Raw genomic sequence first — 23,844 nt, 5'->3', positions numbered from 1 at the left:
TCCAGATTGCTACGATTCACTTATGGCCCTTCATTTCCTCCCTTTAAAGTTCCGGAAGAGGATGCCAGTTTAATATCGGCTGAAATGGATAATGAATGTGTGACGCAAACCTGGTTTCGATTTCTACACATGTTGAGGTCTAATATGGAATGCTAAAGTTTCCCATAAATCTGTATATGCTGAACAATGCTGGTCAGCTTGGTCATTTTAAAAAGGACATAATTTGTGCTGTAATATTTTTAATAACTTCAGTTTCATAGTTATTAAGGTCTTTCAAGTTTTATTTTAATAAACTCATTTATGTGAAGATGCATCCACCTAGGACGTTTTCTAACCATGTACCATATCTTGTTTCTATTGAAGTAACCCTGTGGACCTAAGCAACCCAAGCATTATAGGAACAACCCCAAAGTTTCAGGAACAGTTTCTAAATGTGAGTGGACTTCCCCAGGAAATCAACCAGTACTCCTGCCTCAGACAGTTGCCTCAGATCTTTTTCCGTGCCATGCGTGGCGTCAGCTGCTTAGTGGATGCATTTTTAGGTAATTCTAATTTGAATATATTAGACCCTTGCCTTGATGTTAATATCACACAAAATGTTACTCCTCTTTTAAGCCAAAAATAGTTATATGTAATTGAGCACAGCTATTTCTTCCCTGTCCATAAGAGTTATCCACCATTCTAGAGGAGGATTGGGTATTAACCACAAACTGTTATTACTTCTCTCTAGCACTGCAATGCACCTGGGAGAGAGAGATGTGTTTTACTTTTCCAAACCAATAATTTCTTCATCAATTGTGCTTGTTCTTTGTAGTATTATGATTTCCTACTATTATTTTTTATTTATTGCCATGTTGTTGGTTTTTTTTGTGACCTTTATTGCCGATTCTTTGTCCATAAGCTTGATCCTGGAGACTCCTATTTTTGTACCTGATCTTGAAATAGGGTTGATGTAACTTTTTTATAATGGGGCCAGACAGGTAATTCCCTTGGTGCTTTCTTTATTCCCTGTAAATCATACTTCCATGTGTTCTTCCTGTTGTGGGGAAGTCATTGTTTTGTTCGTTATGTCGGACTACAGGATACCCATTGATTTGAGTGTCAGTGCAGTCTGTTATTTCAATCTTAGTGAGTTATGATACTTTCACTGCATCTTGCCACCTGAATCTAATGATTCAGGCAGCAAGATGTTTGTTCTATAGAATTTAATGGCAGAAAAGTATCTCTTGGCCCTTCTAGTCTGCTTTTTCTTGGATGTAGACATGTTGAAGGAATACGGTCATTGTTTCACCAGCAAGTTGTTATTCATTATGTCAACATGCATGTAGGTCAACAGGGTCATTAGGTCGACATGGGGTTTTTTCACAGTTTTTTGAGCTGATATGTGCCGACAGGCGGTACTTCATGCCCTACCATCCACTAGGGCGTGGTGGGAGAATGAAAGCAAGCATGGCGAGCGCAGCGGTGCACTTTAGCCTGTGTCCACGTCGAACTGTGTCGACATTCGGGTAAACAAAGTGAAAATCCCAGTTTGTCCTTTTGATTGTCGACCTAATAACTGTCTAACAACTTGCTGGTGACCAACTTATCCACACCCACTGGTCTGTTCTGCTGCTAGATGTAAGGCAGGTCAATTACTAACAGGTTTGAACTATTGTTTACTAAGAAAACTGTTGCAAGAAGTATTTTGGACTCTAGCAACTCTTTGCAGGGACTTACTCTAATTCACTCTTTCTGACAAAATCCTTCTTAGATGGACAAAACCATGTGCACTGCAGGTGGGGCAGATGTAACTTGTGCAGAGAGAATTAGATCTGGGTGGGGTTTTACTTCAAAGTGAGATCTATATTGCAGTGTAAAAATAAAGCAGCCAGTATTTACCCTGCACAGAAACAAAATAACTCACCCAAATCTAATGCTCTGCGCATTTTACATCTGCCCCCCCCCCTGCAGTGCACATGGTTTTGTCCATCTAAGAAGGATTTTGTCAGAGAGTGAACTAGAATAAGGCCCTCTGTCACAGTAATTCTTTCATTTGAGCAAGGAAAAGACTAAAACTAACAGGCCTGCCCACCAGCCAATGATGGTCCGGCATGGGGGTTGACACTGTCCCTGATTGGCTGGTGGGCGGGCCTAAGTATCGGTCTGGGGGCTGAGCCCCAGATGTAAACGGAACACCGGACCGTGATTACAGTGCTGCAGGGCTCCCGAAGAAGAGCTGAAGACGTCCAGTGAGTATGTTTTCTCTCCATAGGTACCCCAGTGGATTCTACTGGAGAAAGGGACCGATCTTCTATTTATTTATTTATTTATTAGCAGTTTCTTATATAGCGCATACAAATTCCGCAGCGCTTTACAGAGAATATTTGAACATTCACATCAGTCCCTGCCCCAGTGGGGCTTACAATCTATATTCCCTACCACATCACTCACACACAGACATTCTAGGGTTAATTTTTGTTGGAAGCCAATTAGCCTACCAGTATATTTTTGGATTGTGGGAGGAAACCGGAGTACCCGGAGTAAACCCACGCAAACACGGGGAGAATATACAAACTCCACACAGTTAGAGCCATGGTGGGGATCGAACCCATGACCTCAGTGCTGTGAGGCAGTAATGCTAACCATTACACCATCCGTGAGTATGGATGAATGGGCTCCATACGTAATAAAGTTTTACTGTAAGTGTGTGTGTATTTATTTAACTATTTGTGCTACTGTGGAACTATAAGTCCCAGCGGGCCCTTTATTGCCCCACATCCTGGGACTTGTGGTTCTCCAAGTCCCTTAATGTGGTGCAGGCTTGCTGGGACTCATAGTTCCACAGCAGTATACAATAGTTTTTCTATATTTTTACACCCATTATCAGCTCGGTGCCCCCCGCCCAGGGGCATTGAGGACAGCCCCGGGCTTCAGCATGGGGAAGTAAGTTCGGGGGGGGGTCCCCACTCCCCCAGGACCCCTGCCCATGCTGATCGGTCAGGGGGTGAATGCTTTTGACTTGTATAAAAAGTCTCCCCCCGGCTGTGGCATTACCCTGCTGGCTGGTTGGGTCCGGTGCTGGTTCTTGAAATACGAGGGAACCCCTACTTATTTTGTCCCCCGTATTTTGGTTACCAGGACCGGCCCTTGAGCCTGGTGCTGATTTTATAAAATCCTGGGGACCCCTATTTGCTCAGCCCCGTGATTTTATGAAACCATGACCGGCTCTTGGAGCCCGGGCTGGTTATGCTGAAGAAGGAGGACCCCACACTGTTTTTTTGTTTTTTTTTTGTTTTTCACTTTTTTTTTTTTACACAATATCGCACATTTCTGAATGTGCTGATTTTCATGACTGAAAATCGCACATTTTCATGACCACAAATCGCACTATATTGCACTTTATCACGCTTTTTTGCCACAAATTTGCATCTTATTAAAAATGCGAATTCACAGCAAAAGTGTGTTTTTTTGTTTTTTTAAAGTGCGATTTTAGGACAAAATCGCACTAATTTCACTAAATCTCGCCCCATATCTCTTAAAGTCCACCAAACTTATATGATCCTTTAGGAGGAGTGGTTTTATTTTTCTAGCAGACTTAATGCAGAAGAGAGGTTTTACTAGTGATTTAAAATTGAACACACTCCAGCCAATTACGCTAAAATCAAAGTTATTAATGCCGTGATGGTGGATTCTGTAACTCTCCTATTACTGTATATCAGTTAGTGCTAAGAAATATCAGGTATCACAAACGGTGTTGAGAAATTAACTTGCCATAAGAAAAAAAGTTGGAAAATGTTCCCAGTTTCTACTTTTTATTGTCAGGATTTTACCTTCTGTGATTTTGGGATAGGCAGTTAAGAAAGGATTGGACTACAATGTGTGGAAACTCTCTGCACCTCTGCAACATGGTTTACTGACCTCTTTAATTCTGGCATTTGCCTGAAGCCTGTTTTAATTTACCAAAAAGTTGTATAGTATTGAAAGCACAGATGCGTAGAATGACCCATACAGTAAATATTACCTTTCTCTCTTTGCAGTTTCCCAACTAAACAAAATTAACACAACATCAGTTTATGGGGGTATTCAATTAAGTGTTTTTGCCGAAAAAATGCACACTTCAATGTTTTTAGTTTGAATTTATAATCGTGCTATTTAATTAAAGTGTCATTTTGTTTGGGCTTGAAAAATATGTCACGGTCTAAAAACACATGGATCGGCGTATTAATAGCCTTCTGTCTTTGTCAAAATTGTGGCCATTTCGACTTTTTTTTTTTTTTTTTTTTTTGTTTAATCTTGTTCCGCCGATGAACTTTACACTTTAGAAATAAAAAGTGAATTGCATCGGCAAAACATGACTAAAAAGGGCGCAATTGAACGGTAAAGTCCATATCTCTGGTTAGCACTAAAAAAAAGACTTCATTAAATACCCCCCTATGTTTTAATGCAGTGGTAGCCAACCCTAGCCCTCAATAGCTAACAACAGTTCACATTTTCCAGACAACCTAGCTGCTGCACTCATTAATCACTGACACATTTTAAAAGATCCACAGATGGAGCTAATTAGCTAACTTGTGATTCTGTGAGGAGACCTGCTAAAAAACATGCACTGTTGGTAGCTCTCGAGGACTAGGGTTGGCTACCACTGTAGGTCATTGTTCTGTTTTTATTCTTGCTCTCCTATTATTTTAGAAGTATTTATTTAGGTTGCATTTTACAATTGTAATTTCTTACTCCAGAGAGCCAAGCACTTGGTTGGAGAAAGAACGAGTCATATCTCTAGCAGTTGTGTTGGAGACATGGTTTATTTCCTGCATCAAAATCCACCTAACAGTGGCAAACTCATATCCTTTCTTCTTCAGGAGTTGCAGTCTTTAAGAACATTGGGTTGGAAAGATTATCCAAATATGGTATCCAAGCCTCATTATTTACACTGGGTGTGGTCCAAAAGATCTGGCGACTGGGAATGGTGTATTAATAAATGCTGATTTTCTTTCAAATATCTAGATGGAATGTTAGCCAGCAAGCTGCTGTATTCTTTGTGTGCCTGTACAAGTCAGGTTGTTTGTTATTACAATAAAAATATTTTTTTTAGGCTCATGTAAAGCAGGTGCAAATATATGCTAAAAAGAGTTAACTGTCACGGGGGCAGTTTAACGGGCGCTACCTTTTGGGCTCCTCACTCAAAAAAAGCAGCAGCTGATAGTGGGGGTTGTCAATCCCTGAAAAGACCACATGAAGAAAGCTGCGCTCTAAGGAAATGTAACAGTTGTGACACAGCGTTTGATTTTTAACATGGTTATAATTTTAATTAGACACTGTATACTGATAATACATAAAAAACACAATAAAAAATGGACAAACTTTTTAAAAAGTTTATCCATTTTTTATTGTGTTTTTTACCAAATGTAACTTTCTCTGCAAATGTTACTTCTGCCCCACCTGCAGTGCACATGGTTTTGCCCATTTTGAGAACAAATTTGGACTGCGATCAGATTTGAATAAGGGCCCTAGTCACATGCTCAGTGGGTTCTGCTTGTTTGCTTACTACATCCTGACCTGGCCAACATTATCTGTGTGATGTTGTGCATTCTTTGCCTCAAGAATTGTCAGTACTGCTTTGTTTCCAAAGTGCATCCCAATGCACCCTTTTCAGGATTTCTTTAATCGTGCATGGCTTGTTGGCTAGTTTGGTAATTATCCTACATCTGTCCAATGTTAGAAATTCCTAGAACTTGAGCTGCTGGGGATGCACAAGGGCTATATTTGGGAAACGCTGCAATAGGAAGACATATATATTCAATGCCAAACAGGCAATCTATGACTGCAAGCAATGCCTATTGATCGCCATCATAGCCCACCCTCCGTATTCAACCCATTCCCTGCACTTGCTGTTTCTAGAAAGTGAGGCCAGAGGTGGAAAAGGCGAGTACGGCCGTCAAAACTGCAAGACTCGTGGCTATATGCAGCAGGCTTGCTGCAATAGCAGTTAACCTCACAGTTCAAGGGAATCCTCCCCATCCTCTGACGGCGAGGATTTCCCCAGGACATAGAATAGGGTGAGCGGCCGATGATGGGGTTAAACGGCAAGGGTGGCTTGGTTTCGGTGATCCCCGCTGACACTAAGCCATCCTCGCCATAAAAACCCCCTCGCCGGCCACATTGAATATACAACTATAAAGGGAATATGAATACAGGTAGAGTATCCTTTTCTCTACCGTCCAATGGGATACTGGGTTTATCTAAGAATATTTTTCTTTCTATACTTACCTGGTCCCCTGCCGGTGCCCTGATGGTCCCCTGATGTCCACGGGGGCCATCAGAATCCTCTTTAGTGACATCTTCGGTCACAGGGGTGCATTGTGTGGGAATGCCATGATGTCCTAAAAAAAGAGGCTGTGGGGAGGGGGGAGGAAAAAAAATGAATTCGGAATATTTTGGTTTTTGGAATATACGGATAAGGGAGACTGGACCTGTAGTAAAAGTGGAACAATGGCAACTGAACTGTATGCTGTGCAAGTAGAATGGCATATTAGCATCATGGGAAATATGCTGTGTAACATAAATAATTTTATTCTTCGTATTTATGAAATGCTTCACAATTTTTTTTTTTTTGCCTGGGCTCCCCTGCAGTGAAATAATTTTCAGTGACCCTAACATAAATACAAACAACAAAATGTCCATTGCTAACAATACATTGCTAGACAAAAATCATGTTTGTTTTCACATGGCATATATGCAAAACTAGAGTCATCATCAGCCAATTAACATAACAGTATGACAGTCTATAGTGCAGACACGGGAGAACAGGAACAGATTTCACTTGCAGCATCAAAGGCATCTGTACATAAATGTTGATGACTTCAATATATTCATGTCACATGATTCTCTGACCATTGGGGGAGTCTTCAAACAGCAATTTTGTGTCCAGATACTTAGATACTGGAATTCTGACCTCTGTGTTCACTTTTCCAGCAATGGCTGCCATGTTGTAGTGTGGTGTATAAAGGGGATACAGTCATTGGGTCACCACCAAGTAGGTCGACATGCAGATATTTCATACCCTACCATCCACTAGGGCATGGTGGGAGAATAAAAGTGTGCCGAGCGTAGCGAGGCACCGTGCCCGAAGCATGCCGAGCACAGCGATCCATGCCAGGGGATGGGGATATGGTGGTACGTTTCGACACAACATGTGCCGACAGGCTGTATTTCATGCCCTACCAGTGGTACCTTTTAGTGTTTATGTTGACTGTGTTCACATAAGGGTAAACAAAAAATAATAATAAAAAGTCTACTTTTTCACTGTAGACTCTGTCAACCTTCCCGCATGTTGACCTATGACTGTCTAACAATTTGTTGGTGACCAACTGATCCACACCTGTAAAAAGGGACTTTTAGAGGGAGGAGGCAGACATGTGTTCTTGCCCAGAAAGGGATTATTAGAAAAAAGGAACATAGAATATCTATTTAGTGACAGTATATTATTTACCCAGGCAGAAACTGCTTCTAGTTTTCATAAGCCAGAAATATAGGGGAATCTCATAGAAAATAGAATCCTTGATTATATTCAAGTGTAAACATGTAATCCATTTGGCTAAAAGGTCCGATAAAACTGTAAATTACAGTACTTTTTAGGAAACTGCTCTATCCTTCTTAATGGTCCTGATTGTCTTCCCTTGAGATAAGATAGATATATATATATATATATATATATATATATATATACACACACATCTATTATACACACACACATATCTTTTTATTGCACAGCACGATTTGCACTTTATCTGTACATCCGTCCTGATGAAAAGGCAGAATGGCCTTGAAACGATGACGATGACCATGTCATGTTTTATTTCACTAAAATGTAATATCTATATGAGCAGTCTTGGTTGCTGGCTGCTTATCTTGCAAGCTCAGTATTGATGCAAACAATGACTTGTAAAACCTGGAATACTGCAGCTTCCTGGAAAAGTGTTGATTTTTTTCAGCATGTCTTAATCTTAAAGCATGTTTCCCATTTGGATTAAATAGATCTTAATCTCATTTAAAATATTCTGGTGCAGTTTTGGATGGGTTGAAATTTCTAAAATCAACAAGTAAAAATGTTACTTTGTTCCTATTCCCAAAGGTGACTGTCTCTTTCTAAATAGCCATTTATTGTAGTGTTGGACAATAATTCGCTACATGCATTACAATTGCTTGTCATGTGCTCACAACAACAAATCACATTTAAAATTACAATATTGAATGCTGTAAAGTGAATTTTACGTGTACGTTTATTAAAGCATCTTGTAATTATCTATTGAATCGATAATCTCTTCCTATATCCATTTATCTGATCTCATGTTGAATAGAGTCCCCAATTTTCATTTCAGATTACATTTCTGTTAGCTGGTTAAATTTTGGCAACTTTAGTCCCCTTTGTGTTTTGGGGATTCTAAGCTAAAAGTTGCGCATTACTGTTAGACTGGTATTAGATGGAGAGCAATGAAACGTGTAGTAGGGTTATGTATGGGTGAGTCTATATCTTACTAATTGTAAGCTCCATCTAAAATAGGGTTGGTTTAAAAAGTATCTTGTTTATTTCCCATCAGGCATATCTCGCCCGAGGGCAGACAGTGCTCCTCCAACTCCAGTGAACAGACTCAGCATGTCTCAAAATACAGCAACCAATACAACTCCTCCGCACAGCCGTAGGCACCGTGCTGTCACTGTGAACAAAACCACCATGAAAACCAGTGCAGTAAGTGGTAATGTTATTGCCTGCACATTTCTTGTAATGCTTTCCTAATGTCCGGGTCCTTTTTTTTATTTTTTTCTGTGAATATTTACTAAAAACTGAGAGAGACCAAATAGGGGCTTAAAAGTGTCATAAAGATGCAAATTATACTCAAGAATAATTCCTTTTCTTCCTAGAGATCCCATGGCACTGGGATATTCTCCTCCTCCTCCTCCTCCTCCTCCTCCTCCTCCTCGTTTAGGCAGGAGGTACGCACGCGTCCATATATAGGTGTGTGTGTGTGTGTGTATGTATGTGTATATATTACACACACACGGAGTGCCCCTGGTTCTTGCCCGGGGATCGACAGAATGCTTGCTTGCGTCTCACACGCACGTCCCAGTTTCCGGACGGCGCCGCTGCAGGTCCCTGCCCGTCTCCACTTCAGGGAGACGGGCAGGGATAGGTGAGGTGGCGGTGAAAGCACCGTAGCCGCGGTGCGTGCGCACCCCTGGCTATAGAATCACAAGCCCCTGCAAGAAAGAGGCCAGCTCCATCTGTATATACAAATAGTGTGTGTGTGTGTGTGTAAAGTTTATTACTTGAGGACTATTTTCCAGACAGAGCATCTTGAAGCACAGTGAAGCAAAGTGGGCAGAGGATACATTTAGAGCATAATAATTAGAAAAAGTATGAATTGATGACCATGTAGCTGCCTGGCAAATCTCAGTCACCGACACTGTAGCCCTTCTAGCCCAGGAAGTGGAAACTGTCGAGTGCGCTTTCACTATTGGAGGTGCCACCTTGCCTTCTTGATTGTAAGCCATCATGATCATTCTCTAATCCACCGGGAAATGGTTTGTTTTGCCGGAACAAGACCTTTTCTTGCTCCTTCTGGTATTACCAAAATATGCTTTGTCTTCCAGAAGGAACTAGTTCAAGGCTGGGCAATTGCGGCCCTCCAGATGTTGAGGAACTACACATCCCAGCATGCCTTGCATCAGTTTCAGCATGGCCACATAGCAAAACTAATGCAAAGCATCCTGGGATGTGTAGTTCCTCAACATCTGGAGGGCCGCAATTGCCCAGCCCTGAACTAGTTCTTTCTAAGCAAATAGATCTACCCCTAACCAGGTCCAACATATGCCAGGCTCTTTGTTCTTCATTTTCCGGTTTTGATAAAAACGAGGCAAAGTGAGCTCCTGGTTGAGATGAAAGGCAGAAATGATTTTTGCCAAAAAATCTGGATGCGTTCTCAGGACTACTCTGTCTGGAAAGACAACCATATACGGCTCCTCTATCCAAAGGGCCTTCATTTCACTCACTCTTTTGGCCGATGTGATCGCAACCAGAAAAACTATCTTCCATGTAAGAAGTTTAAGGGAAATTTGGGTTTGAAGAGATGTTTTGACATGGTCACCAGCACCAGATTCAGATCACATGGTGCTATCAAGGATTTCACAGGTGGACGCAATTTCTTTATAGCTCTACTAAATATTTTGACAAGTTTGTCTTTTGCCAGTCATCTATCCAAAAGTATAGTGGTTTTAGGTGTGAGCTCCGCAACTGCGACATCTACCCTTGGAATTAGGAACCAATTTAAAAACTCATCATCTTTAAACGGATACATCTTGTCAATTCTTGTCCCAGATCCTATTCTTTTATCAATGTTAGACCATTCCTTGGCGATGATTTCCTTTACCACCTTATGTACTGGTAACATTCTTCCCTTTCTGGGTCGATCCTCAAATAATGGGTCAAGCTCTTCTGAAGTACCAGGCACTTGCTTATAGTTCATAGCTTTATAAACATTTTTCTAAACCTTTATAAATCCTGCCTGGGATTTGGACCTTTTGGAATTCTGCAGACTTTCTTTTTCGTGTAGATTGTGACATATTAGGGACTAGTCCTCACTACTCCCTTGGCATTTTTATTATTGTTGACTGCATTATAACAACCTCTATTTTCATCTGTTGGTTTTTCTGATGTGGAAAGAGCAAAGAGCTTTAAGAGTTTGAGGATATTACCTAATTAAGGGCCTTATTCTGGTCTGTGCGGCCGGAGCCGAATATGCGGCCAGGACCGTGCGTCCTAAACCCCGCCTTCCGTACGGATCGGTCACTCCGTCCGAATGCGGTAAGCCGATAACCGCACGGAGCATGAGTGGATTTCTCATGTATACACCTCCTCCATCTCTGGGAACCTCCCCCATCATTCGATGGTCGCATACCATCGAATGCAAGACCGAGCGGTCAGGCAGCTCCCGCGAGCTCAGACCACTCTGGCATTTCTCCGTGCAAAAGCAGGGATCTGGGCGGGCAGCTGACATTTGGCAATCACGGCCGCATTACCATACCTACGCCCAGCGTTTTCATGGGAACGCCCCTCTCCTCCCCCTGTTCGTAGTGTAAACAATTCATGCGGAATTTGGACGTATGTCCCTTTCGCACATGCGCAGACACAAAACATCGGCGGAACAAACGCACACGGACATATCCGCACCAACCAGAATAAGGGCCTAAGTGTCTATATCCATATAGTCCAGTGACCGCCCCCACCCCATTGGATTGAGAGAAAAATATTTGTGTAGCTATTTACTTATTAAAGGTATGGTTTAAACCTTGGGACCAGGGATGCCTCTGAAGACTAACTCAAGGGCCACTTTAGACCCCGGGGGACCAGGTGAGTATAAAAACTGTGTGGGGTGGGGGGACGACAACAAAAAACATCCCAAAATATCTAAATAATTAAATTAGCGGATACTGGACCTGTATTTCCACATAAATTCTTTGTTTATCTCTGAAATGTGGTATTTAAGAATTGTCTTTGTATATACATTAAGAAATGGTGGCCCTTTTTATCTCTCCCAAATAAACTGTACTTTATCAGTGAACATAACCTGTTAAGTCTTATACTTAGTCTGTGAGTTGCTAGGACCTCTTTCACCTAGTTTCTTGCTATTTTTCTCAGGTAAATACAACTCACAGCACAAAAGTCCAGCAGCAGGCGTCTTCCACCTCTCCGCTGTCCAGCCCGAACCAAACAAATTCTGAGCCGCGCCCACTGCCAGCTCCTACAAGACCCAAAGTCAACAGCATATTAAACTTATTTGGCTCATGGCTCTTCGATGCTGCCCTGGTTCATTGTAAGCTACAGAATGGAGTTAATCGAGATAGTAGTATGACCGGTAAGTGTCCAGAGTGCCGATAGGTCTTCGTCTCATTTCAGAATTCCCATACTTCCTACCTGCAAGATTATATTGAGTGAATGGGCAGGCGAGGGAGGTTTGGGTTCATGATGTGTCAATGAATCTTCATTTTTACCTACAGAAATGAAATGAATTTTGACTTAAACCCCCTCGGCTATATCCATTATACAATGATTTAGTCATGGCTAGGCAAAAAAACTCTTTGGGAAAAAAACAATATTCATGCCACAGGGAACAGAAAAGGTTACAAAAATGTGTTTAAGGTAATTCTCCTTAGTCACTCATTGGAGTCATGCAGAGATTTATGTAAACCCATATCAACTTTTGGCAATCTAATGGAGTACACTGAATAAAACTGATAACTGCTTACTATGTGCTATAATAGCACATGATTACATTATTCTGAAATAACCAGCCCTTATATTTCTGGCCTTGTATTGATCACCCCTTCTAAGGTGTGTGTTTTTCACTGCAGTGCACTCAGTGCATCTTGCATTATTTTAATATGATTATATTCTATCCAAATGAATCATTCAGATAAGTACAATACATTTTGCTACTGATTTCTGGTTAATATAATGATTGCATGGCAAAAAGGCAGTTTTCTCTTTATTATATGTATCGGGTTTATTTCCAACACCTTTTATAAAGATCTCCTCCAGATTGGCCAGTGGTCGTTACTGCATCTGAAAAGTCCTGAGCAACTGTTTTAGACGCTTTTCGACAGGCTTATGTGGATATGGCTGGGATGGATCTAATTCATTTCATTAGACTAATTATACCTTATTAAGTGAAACACAATCATCCATTAATTATTTACCCATTGTTGTGCACAATGTTTTCCAAACTCACACCTTACTGTTATACAGACCCCATCGTTTTGTTTTTTTTCTATTCTTTCTTTTAAAACAAATAAAAGAACAAACCTTCCTTTATATATTGACACTTTCACCATATTTTAAAGTACTTTCTTGTAACTACTTCTGTCCTTTGATTTCTTTCCATTTTATTTCTGTTATCTTGCAGCATCTTTTATCCAAATTCTCCTTTCTTATAAATCTTGTAAGTAGGAATCTGTAGCTTTTCCTCAATTGCGATCATCTTATTTTTCTTTTCCCACTTCCTCATAACTGCTCGCATTTTATAATTTCTTCCCAACATCTTTGTGGTCTTGTTGCTTTTCATTCTGGTCTTCCCCCTGTCCCCTTCCCTCTTTTTCATATTTAATTATATTTGTTTTTGTTTTGTTCATCATTATATGTTGCACTGTGGGGGAAACGTTTTCATTACTTCCTTCTGTTTTGTCAGCCTGAATGGGAACGATTGTTGGTTCAGAGTCAAACAAACCTGTTTCCAATCTTCCCCATTTGTTTCCTGTCATTAATGAAGGGTTTTGCACTAACCATGGTTCTTTTCATTTCTCATTTGTTCAGTTTGTTCTCTTTGAATGTACTGTTTGATATGTGTGCATGATGTTTATTTTATTTCAATAGATATTTCAATGTAGTTTGTTGCTGTAACCTGCATCCAATGTAGCAGAGGCTCATGGGAAAAAATGTATAAAGATTTGTTTTTATGGTCCTGGAAACTGCTCATTCTTTACTTGATCTATTGTGTAAAAAAAAAAAAACTTACTATGCAGGGTTGTGCCTAAAATGAACTTGATACCGGATTAATGGTGTGTTTGTACACTTTGTACACTTTACACCAAGGATGCCAATCACAGCCCATTTTTTTTTTGTTGTTTCATTGTCAGGATTGAAATGTACTACTATTTAAATCTGGGGGGGGGGGGAAACTACTCACTGTGATTAGAGGGGTCGCGAATATCCAGAGCAGCAGCCCTGGCACCTCCATTGAGTTTTACTCACAACCCACCACGCACTTCTAGGCGATCTGTGTCTGGTGTCCTCTTCTACTTTAAAATGAGGGTTAGGTATGGGTCATGAGTTGGACACTATAAAGGTAGACCTATATTAGGTCGACACAAGCATTAGGTCAACATGAGTTTTTTTCATGTTTTTTTTGTCCCAAATTTCGACTTAAGTACCGAATCGTTGTACTGTACTGCATCACCTTGCATGGCTCGCTGTGCTTCGGGCTTTGGACTAGTCTGCCCTTACTCCACGGTGGATGGTAGGTTATGAAATACCGCCTGTTGGCTGAAAACAATGTGAAAAACGAATGCCGACCTGCTTGTGTCGACCTTAGCAATGTCCGCCCTATTTCATGTGTCGACCAAAGCCAAGGTGTAGACTAGACTGGGCTGGTGTGGGGTTTTATATAAAGTGACCTTGCTGGCTTTAAACTACACAGAGCCTGGGAGCCAGGGCTCGGCAGCATCTGAGGGCATTAGAACTAGTGAGCCAATAATGTTCATGTGCAGCTTCATCCCATGGATCCCTTGATCGTTGGCCCAAATCCCAGTATCCTGCCGATCATGATCTCAGGATTGGCCACTCTATTTTTATACTCTCCACCCCTTCCTTATTGTGCAGGAATGTACATGTTGTATAAATATATTGAAGGGAATTCTGTTTTAAGCTCCTTATTATTTATTTATTAACAGTTTCTTATATAGCGCACACATATTCCGCAGTGCTTCACAGAGTATATTTGAACATTCACATCAGTCCCTGCCCCAGCAGAGCTTACAATCTATATTCCCTACCACATGCATGCACACACAGACATTATAGGGTTCATTTTGTTGGGAGCCAATTAACTTACAAGTATATTTTTGGATTGTGGGAGGAAACCGTCCAAAAAAAAGTCCAAGTACAGGGAGAATATACAAACTCTGCACAGTTAGGGCCATGGTGGGTATTGAACCCATGACCTCAGTGCTGTGAGGCAGTAATGCTAACCATTACACCGTCCGTACTGCCTTATAGGTATACAGGAAAGCTTTCTATTGGTCAAAGCATGACCAGTCAAGCTTTGTGAAAAATGCTTTGCAGCTCTTAGCACTGAATTGAATTGAGTGGCAGCAAACTTTAGCTGAATGCATTAGAATACAGCTATTCTTGACATTGCTCAGACTGACCATTGATTCAGCCTGCCAAATGGCTGTCACAACCCTTTGACGGATTTAACTTTTTGTATAGTAAAATGGGCTAAAAGGAAATTAAAAGAATGGTTTCCCATGAGACTGGTAATTACATCTAACTTGTCTTCACAGCATTGCAGTTCTTCTAACCTCCTGCAAAAAGTCCTTTTACCTCACATATTTTGGTTCATGTTCAATTATGCTGAATTGAGCACCATTGACTTGACCTTTGTTGTGATCATGTGCACAAATTGTCACTTTAGGGTTTGTGTGTAGCGGTTGCCTTTAGTTCTTATTCGCTGATCACTCAGGGATATAAACCAATCTTTACAATGTCCCAGAAATGCACACAACCTTGTCACAAGTGTTGCTTAACATTTGGGCCTATTGCACATTCTTTATTTGTGGTGACTTTAGTTACAAAGTTGCATAAGTTTACTCCAGCATTACAGAGCATACAAACAAAATAGGTACAGATGTAAACAAATGAGGTAGAAAAGTTGGCATTGCGACTGTTGGGCTTGTAACCATCAGGATTTCCATGTCTGTATACTGACAATCGGAATCCTTACTGGATTTAACATTGGAGAGTCAGGTCAAGTCAGAGAGGAAGTTCCATCATCAAGGGTGATAAGAGGTGGTTATCCGAGAGGAAAGAATAGCATAAATTAGAGGCAGAAGTGTATTGTTCATGCATTATGGGTACATTTACTAAGATGGGAGTTGTATTGAATATAGGATGTTGCTCATAGCATCCAATCGGATTCTGATTCTTATTTATTTAGCACCGTCTAGAAGTTAATAAATAGAATCTGTTTAGTTGCTTTGAGCAACATCCTCTCTTCAATAGAACTCTCATCTTAGTAAATCCCCCCCCCCTATGTATCTTCTGACGAGTTCCGAGTTATATGATGAAGTCAACAGTGCTTAGGTGAATTCTGGATGTAGTGGATCGTGTTTTTTACGTGGTAAGGATATCTGTGTACTTGACCAGCTGATATGATCTTAATGTCCATATTCAGAATTAAACAGTAGCTTTTTCGGTACTTATATGTTAGTTCGGCACCCACTAAGCTATTTGCTTAGTTTTCCGTGTCCCCTCGCGGTGCTCGCCACGCTTCGGGCACGGTGGCCCGCTGCTCTCACCGCACTATAGAAAATCAACTCCATGCAGACATGGATAGTGGGGGTATGAGCGTACTAACTAACTATAGTGGGCGCCCAACTAACATATAAGTGCCGCTTTTTCCGATGATCAAAGTTACATTTATTTATTTATATTTCCAGCCCCTTCAGCAACAATATAATATTTTCAAAAGTTTTGCATTGGTCACTAGCAGCATACTTCAGGGGTGATTCTGGCTGACCTGCAATGCTGCAAAATTTGCAGCATTGCAGGTCCTCTAAATGCCGCCTGGTACCCGTATGAACCTACCCCCCACACATCGATTTTCCCAGACTTGCGTGCGGGGGCAAAATCATTTGTTGGTCGTGTACCGTCAAACAGTTTTGCAGGCTCTCGCAGATGACGTCAGCAGCACCTCTGTCACCGGCAAATGTCCATGGAATGACCGCTGTCCCACTCGCACTGCTGTGTGCGAGTGGCCGGCAAATAATCAATTTGCCATTACAGCTCACATAATGCGGCTGCACATGCGCATAAAAGTTTATGCCCATACGCAGTCACTAAACATCGCCCCCCTGTGCGAACATGCAATCCAGCTAGAATAAGGGCCTTGATGAGAAGCACATTTTGTGTTCAAATGCCAGGAATAACACTGTGCAATTTGTGTACCCGTCAATATTGACGACGGCGAGAACACACTTGCAGGGACGCAATCGACTTACACACGTTTACTGATGGCAGGGGGAGCAGGGGCCCATGCATGCCTTCGTCAACGATGCGCTCACTCGCCTGCACATTATGTAAAACTGAGGGCATCATTAAGGACCCATGGGAGCGTGCATGGAGGACGTCAGTTCGCATACACACAAAGAAATGTTTTGAACAATATTATTAGGAAGGAGAAAAATGAGCGATTGTTATTTAAAATATCACTTAGGGGTTGATCCTATAGTGTGTATGGGCTTTAGACAGCAAAACTATGAATATGCAGTGTTAATGCCTGGGTTCTCTGCTTCACACAGAGCATGTGCCTCTTTCACGTGCTTTGTATAATCATATTTGTGAGCATGCTTTCACTTACCTTATTTCCACATATTCATATCACACATTCCTGAAGTAGTATGTGCAATATGTAATCAACATAAGAATGTTGCCACCATTTCTCTATGTTTAGTAGGTCTGATTTGTGCCACAGAGTTAATTTTACATAAGTTTTTTTGTCGTTTAAAACCCACCTTATCCACCAAACGGTTCACAGTTGCTAATAGTTAATGTTGATATTGGTAAGGCTTTCAGAGTTTTCCATGCCAAGAGTCTGCTTCTTGGCATCTCGACATTTCTTCTATCGTTCCTTAGCTGCTTTAGTTTTTCTTAGGAATCTTTTTTTTTTTGTTTTTTTTTTTTTGTGATATCTTCTCTTGTTTATTAGCCTTTTTTGCTTCCTGTTCAATGGCCATCTTTGGTAATGTTGGATTGCTGAATAAACATGGTGGTTATAGTTTGAAATCAACTACTGTACCTTCCTTTAAAAACCATGGGGAGGGGAAATGTGTGCGGAAATAGCTTGCTAGATGTAGGCATCAGCACAACTCTGGCAAGTGGGCCCAGTGGTTTAAAGAGGTGATAATTTGAAAGAAAAACAAAACAAATGCCCTCTATGCAGAAAATAAACAAACATAAGGGTTACATGCATGCATGCCTCATTTATATTTCACATAATATAAAAAATAATAATAATAATAATAATAATAATAAAACGTTTTTACCTTCGTTTCAGTTTGAGGAATGGCCCAATATGTTTTTTACATGATATATAAACATTCCCACCATTTAGCAGGTAATAAAAATTAGATTTCCAAGGGTGCTTTCCATTAATATTTTGACTTTACCATTTCCACTTTATGTTGCTCCTTACACATTTATTTTGTTTTGCTTCAGTAGATTCGGCTGATTTGCAATATAGATTTATGTATAAAAGCAGTAGCACCCGTAGCTTTTTTTTGTTTGTTTTTTTAATCCATGAATTGCTATTTATTAACCAGGACCAGAAATGGTGTTGGCACTTTGCATAGAGCAAAAATTGTAGCCTTGGTTATTATTGACAGCCATGGTGCTCCAAAGAGGGTTTCAGGAACTATTTTATACACTTGTGACCTCATTCATATCACACTGCACATAAGTACGGATCGGTGGGATTTAGCCCAAAAACCTTTATTTTTATTTATTTTTATTCAATAATTTTTATTGATGTTCCGCACATACATAAGCCTCAAGCTACATTAGACATACTTTACATCGGTGATCTGTTACAGTGCACCATATTAACTACATATTGCAAGCATGAGATAAAGATTATAGTCAGGAATTGTGGAATATCCCCATGTCAACGAGATAAAAACCAAAATTCCCGAAGGTGCCATTTGGGCACAGTGAGATACATATATATAATATATTATGATACAGGAAGAAATTGCGAAACTCAAAGGGTCTTGGTTAATCAGATATTTTGTATTCAAAATATATATGCAGGAGAATATAAAATGGAGATTGTTGTTGGATCAAATTATACAAAACAGCTTGCAACAGATCAAGAATAGATTTCAATAGTTTTGAGGAATCAATGTCTAACTTTATCTAAGAGTCCCCTTTCAAAATAACCCCTCAAAGCAAACCTACCACATACCCCCCACCCTGTACAACCTACCCCCAACTCAGGCGTACTTGGATCCCATAAAGAAACTTACCCCTAACCTATAGGAGAAATAAAATTGTGTGGCCCTTAGCTTCTATGCTAGCTAATTGTGCCACAAATATAACCTACCCCTCCTATACTACCCATCTTTAATATACTAACTACACTAATGCTAATCTAATCTACCCCTCCCCTTCCCATCCACCCAAGTTCTAAAGGATATATATACGGATATCTGACAGGGGCTAAAATAAGATTAATGGCCTTAACAAGGCTAGGAGCAGCTCTCCCACAGTATTAGAATGTAAAGTAATGTAGCCCGCAGAGTCTAAAGTGTAGAATGAGCAGTTTTTAATTCAAAATCCCGGGATTGACAAAATATACCCCAGTATTGGCCACCCTACATGCAAGATTAGCTCTGTGAAAGAAGCACTTGAATTGCCTACCAAAGGCTTTGACCCAGCAGAGGGCAGCCCCAGTTTACTGCAGCAGAACATAATTGGATCTATTAAAACGGTGACGAACAGACTACCTCAATGTCTTCTTTTATTAAATGTGTTTTACCGATTTTACTTTTAATTAATGGTACCCTTTTGAAGATATGAGCATCTGAGGGTACTGAAAGTTGTCAGCCATGAGGAGAGAGGAACTTTGTAAACCAGCAGGTTTCTGGTAGTTTTACCTCTTGTAAGGTTGATGATTGCAACTGATAGGAAATAACATTTAGTTTAGTAATGTTAGTGCAGGGAAAAGCAGATTCCTATCAAACGAATCAGGGTGTCGCTCCATAGCAATGAGGCCAATAGGTAAACTTTAAAGTTTTAAAGTATTTTTAGAATAACCAAAAACATTAAAGACTGCAAATATTGGTGCAGGTTTAGCTGCTTACTAACGTATTTTTGTGTGCCAGATAAAATCATAAGACAGACTTGTAGTGGTATCTTTTTAGTCTCCCTTTGCTCACTGGCAGTTAGGGGCTGATTGACTGGTCGTCCATCCCTTTTTGAAACTTAGTGCATCTGGTCCTAAGTGTACATATGCCCATATGCTGAGACCTATGCATTGCAAGATTAGTGCAGGTCAGCTTCGGTATGGCCATGTATGTTGCAAGATTACTTTAGTCAAACATATACATTATATGTATACAATTACACACATGCTTGTTTTGCTTGCAAAATATGAATTTGATGTAAAAAGAAAAAAAACCTCCTCTCTAGTGCAACAGTCATAGTGCTGTGCAGAAGAAATCCAGAGAGAGCAAGAAAGCACCTATAAGATTCAGAGATTAATTTTCATTCAGCTGATATGGAGTTATATAGTTCTAGGTGATGTCAGAAACATAGAATTTGACGGCAGATAAGAACCATTTGGCCCATCTAGTCTGCCCCTTTTTTTACCCTTCAGGTAAACTCAACCCTTTTTAATCCTTATTTCTTTGTAAGGATATTCATATGCCTATCCCAAGCATGTTTAAATAGTTCTACTGTCTTAGCCTCTACCACCTCTGATGGGAGGCTATTCCACTTATCCACTACCCTTTCTGTGAAGTAATTCTTTCTAACATTTCCCCGGAACCTACCTCCCTCCAGTTTCAGTGCATGTCCTCGTGTTCTATCACTTCTTTTCCTTTGAAGAAAATTTCCCTCCTGTACTATGTTAAAACCCTTGGTATATTTGAAGATTTCTATCATGTCCCCCTTTTCCCTTCTCTGCTCCAAACTATACATGTTAAGATCTAATGGGCCCTACACACAGAGATGTGTGCAGGGCTACCTAGCTATGCTAGGTCGGGCTGTGCTGCGCCGCTATCGCATAGCACACAGAGCTGACAGCCCACACACAGAGCGAGCTGTCAGCTCTGTGTGCTAAGCGAGCAGACCGCGCCAGTGTTCTCCGGTGGGAGAACCCTGCCGATGCCGAGATTGATGGACACTGTCCATCAATCTCGGCCAGCGATAAAGACGCGCGGGGACGCGCACTGCTGCCGATATAGCCCCCACACATACACCGATGTGAGGGCATTTGCTAAGCGACTTTGCCAAACTAAGCAAAATCGCTTAGAAAATGCCTTAATATCGGCATGTGTGTAGGCCGTATTAGTCTTTCCAGGTTTTGTGATGTAGGCCATGCACCATTTTAGTTGCCCTTCTTTGTACACTCTCTAATGTATTTATATCCTTCTGAAGATATGGTCTCCAGAACTGTACACAGTATTCCAGATGAGGCCATACCAATGACCTATAAAGTGGCATTATTACGTCTTTTTTTCTGCTACTGATTCCTCTCCCTATGCAACCAAGCATCTGACTAGCCTTCCTCATTGCTTTGCTACATTGCTTTCCTGCCTTTAAGTCACTTGAAATAGTGACTCCTAGATCTCTTTCATCCTCAGTAGTTTCCATTATAGTACCCTTGATACTATATTGAGCCTTTGGGTTTTTGAGTCCCAAGTGCATAATTGTGCATTTTTTAGCATCAAATTGTAGTTGCGATGCTCTTGACCAATTTTCAAGTTGATTTAGATCATCAGTCATTTGATTTACCCCTCCTGGTGTGTCTACTCGGTTGCATATCTTTGTGTCATCTGCAAAAAGGCATACTGTCCCTTAATACCATTTGCAATGTCACTAACAAATATGTTAAAGAGCACTGGTCCAAGTACAGATCCCTGGGGTACTCCACTGGTAACATGTCCCTCCATAGAATGCACTCCATTTGCTACAACTGTCTGTTTAAGAACCTGGTTGCAGGAAAGGATTCATTTAATTGTTTTATAATCCAATACCACACTTTCAAGTTTATTTAGCAGCCTGCGATGTGGGACAGTGTCAAATGCCTTACTAAAGTCTAGATATGCCACATCTACAGCCCCCCCCCCCCCTTACGCATGTCCTGTTCATTACATTGTGTACTTGTACTTGCCCTCAGCCAACTGTAAATAGAATGGCTTGGACAGGTCGCTGGTCTGCTTTTGTTAGCAATAACTTGAACCTACCCTTGTTGTTCTTGGCCTACCCCATCTTGCCTTATAGGCAAAGCGCAGCCCTTATTCTTCTTTTTGCCTTATAGGTATCAATTCCCACTACTTTCCACTTTTTGTGATCCCGTGCACAACTTTTCTGTATTTTACCCTACCTAAAGTGGCCCAGGTTCAACTCTACATTAAACTCCAGAGAATAATGCATGTTAGGGATATGTTCTACAAAGACATCCACATAAGACTGTAGATGGTGCAGCAATATCTGTAGGATAAAATAAATTTCAGCTGGTCTTATGGTGTTCAGTGAACCCAATCCCCTCATCCAGATTATTTTGGCTACTGAAAACCTTACCACAATACTTACCATAATACTTGCTTGTTCAGTGAGAAATAAAGCAGCCTTGAAAGTAGGCAATGGTCAGTCCAATTCTTAAGATCATATAACCCTGTTTGAGGCTATAGCTAATATGTAGTGCTCTGTAGTCTATAAATTGAACTCTAAACGCAACTTATAAAGCTTATAGTAGACAATGTATAAAATTATATCAGTTCATTGTTATTTTTGAAAAAAAAGGTGGGAAGGTAAAATATCACTACTCCATTTGCATAAATGGAAATGTAAGGAAGAGCTACTGATATATATATATATTACAGATGACCTTTCCAATATCTATCTCCCAATATTGATTATGTAATTATCTGAAATGGTTGGTTAATTGGAAAATGACCAAAAGTTGCCTTGTTTTGGTCTGTGATCATCTTATCTCACTTAGGACAAGTGGAATTGGAAGAGATTGCTGATCAGTTGAAAAAAAACAACAAAGTTTTATATGATTCTGCCACTTACAGTATTTGTGTAGCCAAATTGTTCATTGCTCCTGTTTACGCTAGGTTTGCATTGTATTATGTTCTCATAATATAACATGGAATACAAGAAATCTGTGAAGATTGTTTTGTGACTGTCACATTATAAGTTATTACATGGTTTCCACTATTGTACTCATACTCAGTTTAAACAAAAATAATCAGATGTGTGTGTGTGTGTGTATATATATATATATATATATATATATATATATATATATATATATATATATATATATATATATATATATATATATATATATATATATATATATATATATATATATATATATATGTGTTCAATTATAGGCGCTAGCGTTGATGTCTGGAATCACATGTGCAAAAAGCCACTGTGTATATATGCTAAAGAAGACAGTGGTGGAATGTTGTCCCCACAATAGACTTTATTCTTTGATATATTGTTAAATCTTTCTGCCATTATTTCCCATGAGCCCGAGCGCATATTTCTGGTAGTAACATCCAATCAAACACTCTCCTCATTCTCTGCAGCAATAGCTACGCAGGCCACCGTGGAATTGCGTCGCAAAGGTTCCCAGTTGTCCACCGACACCATGGGATCAAGCACAGTGTTTGATGCCAATGAATTTCCAGACAATTACGAGGCTGGACGGGCCGAGGCTTGCGGCACCTTGTGTAGGATTTTCTGCAGCAAGAAGACCGGGGAGGAGATTCTGTCTGCGTACCTCTCCAGGTATCACTGTTGTTCTGTAGACTTTTGTCTTGTTACTGTGCCTTATCAATGGTTCTGGTAGTATTTTGCGATTTTTCTTTTTTTGTCAACAAGCTGTGATCGTTCCCTAATGTATATTGTATTGTAAGGCCAAGAGGTAAGGTAAAATGAAAAAGATAAGACACAAGACTCATCCTTCCAGCTTCTGGCAAAACAAGAGCTTGGTAACACCAACGTCCCCTCCTCTATGCAGTCCTTTTTAGCACCACATGTGGTAACCTAGGCCCCACCCATCTTGCACACTAATACCTTATTTTTTTATATCCATTTATATGGTTAAGGGACATTACCAGACAAGCACAAGTATAAACCATATGGGAGGAATTCAATTAGCTGTGGCTAATTACTACACCCAGGTGATCCATTCAGCTGGAATTACACCGCACAGTAATCGCTGAGGGTTGTTCTTTTTTTATTTTGTCTGCAGCCACCAAAGCTGCGAGGAAAAGGCACCATTGGGGGTTTAAGGC

General features: G+C 40.4%; 1 protein-coding gene across 6 annotated transcripts in view; it reads left to right on the top strand.

Annotated features, from left to right (window-relative positions):
* The window catches only part of RALGAPB (Ral GTPase activating protein non-catalytic subunit beta), an 80,688-nt gene that overhangs the window by 22,279 nt on the left and 34,565 nt on the right, over positions 1-23,844 (top strand). For 3 of the 6 annotated variants that reach the window (XM_083147658.1, XM_083147655.1, XM_083147656.1), the window contains exons 6-11: positions 6-137; positions 364-542; positions 8,580-8,728; positions 11,675-11,891; positions 12,939-12,974; positions 23,134-23,335. In XM_083147658.1, the coding sequence (XP_083003784.1) occupies positions 6-137; positions 364-542; positions 8,580-8,728; positions 11,675-11,891; positions 12,939-12,974; positions 23,134-23,335 (915 nt within the window). The remainder of the gene's footprint in view (positions 1-5; positions 138-363; positions 543-8,579; positions 8,729-11,674; positions 11,892-12,938; positions 12,975-23,133; positions 23,336-23,844) is intronic. The other 3 variants (XM_083147657.1, XM_083147659.1, XM_083147660.1) reach the window with 1 other exon arrangement.

This window comes from Crinia signifera, chromosome 6 (assembly GCF_055691185.1).
Source record: "Crinia signifera chromosome 6, ASM5569118v1, whole genome shotgun sequence".
Lineage (NCBI taxonomy): Eukaryota > Metazoa > Chordata > Amphibia > Anura > Myobatrachidae > Crinia > Crinia signifera.
Note: the sequence above shows the minus strand (reverse complement) of the source record. Positions and strands in the feature narration are given on the sequence as shown.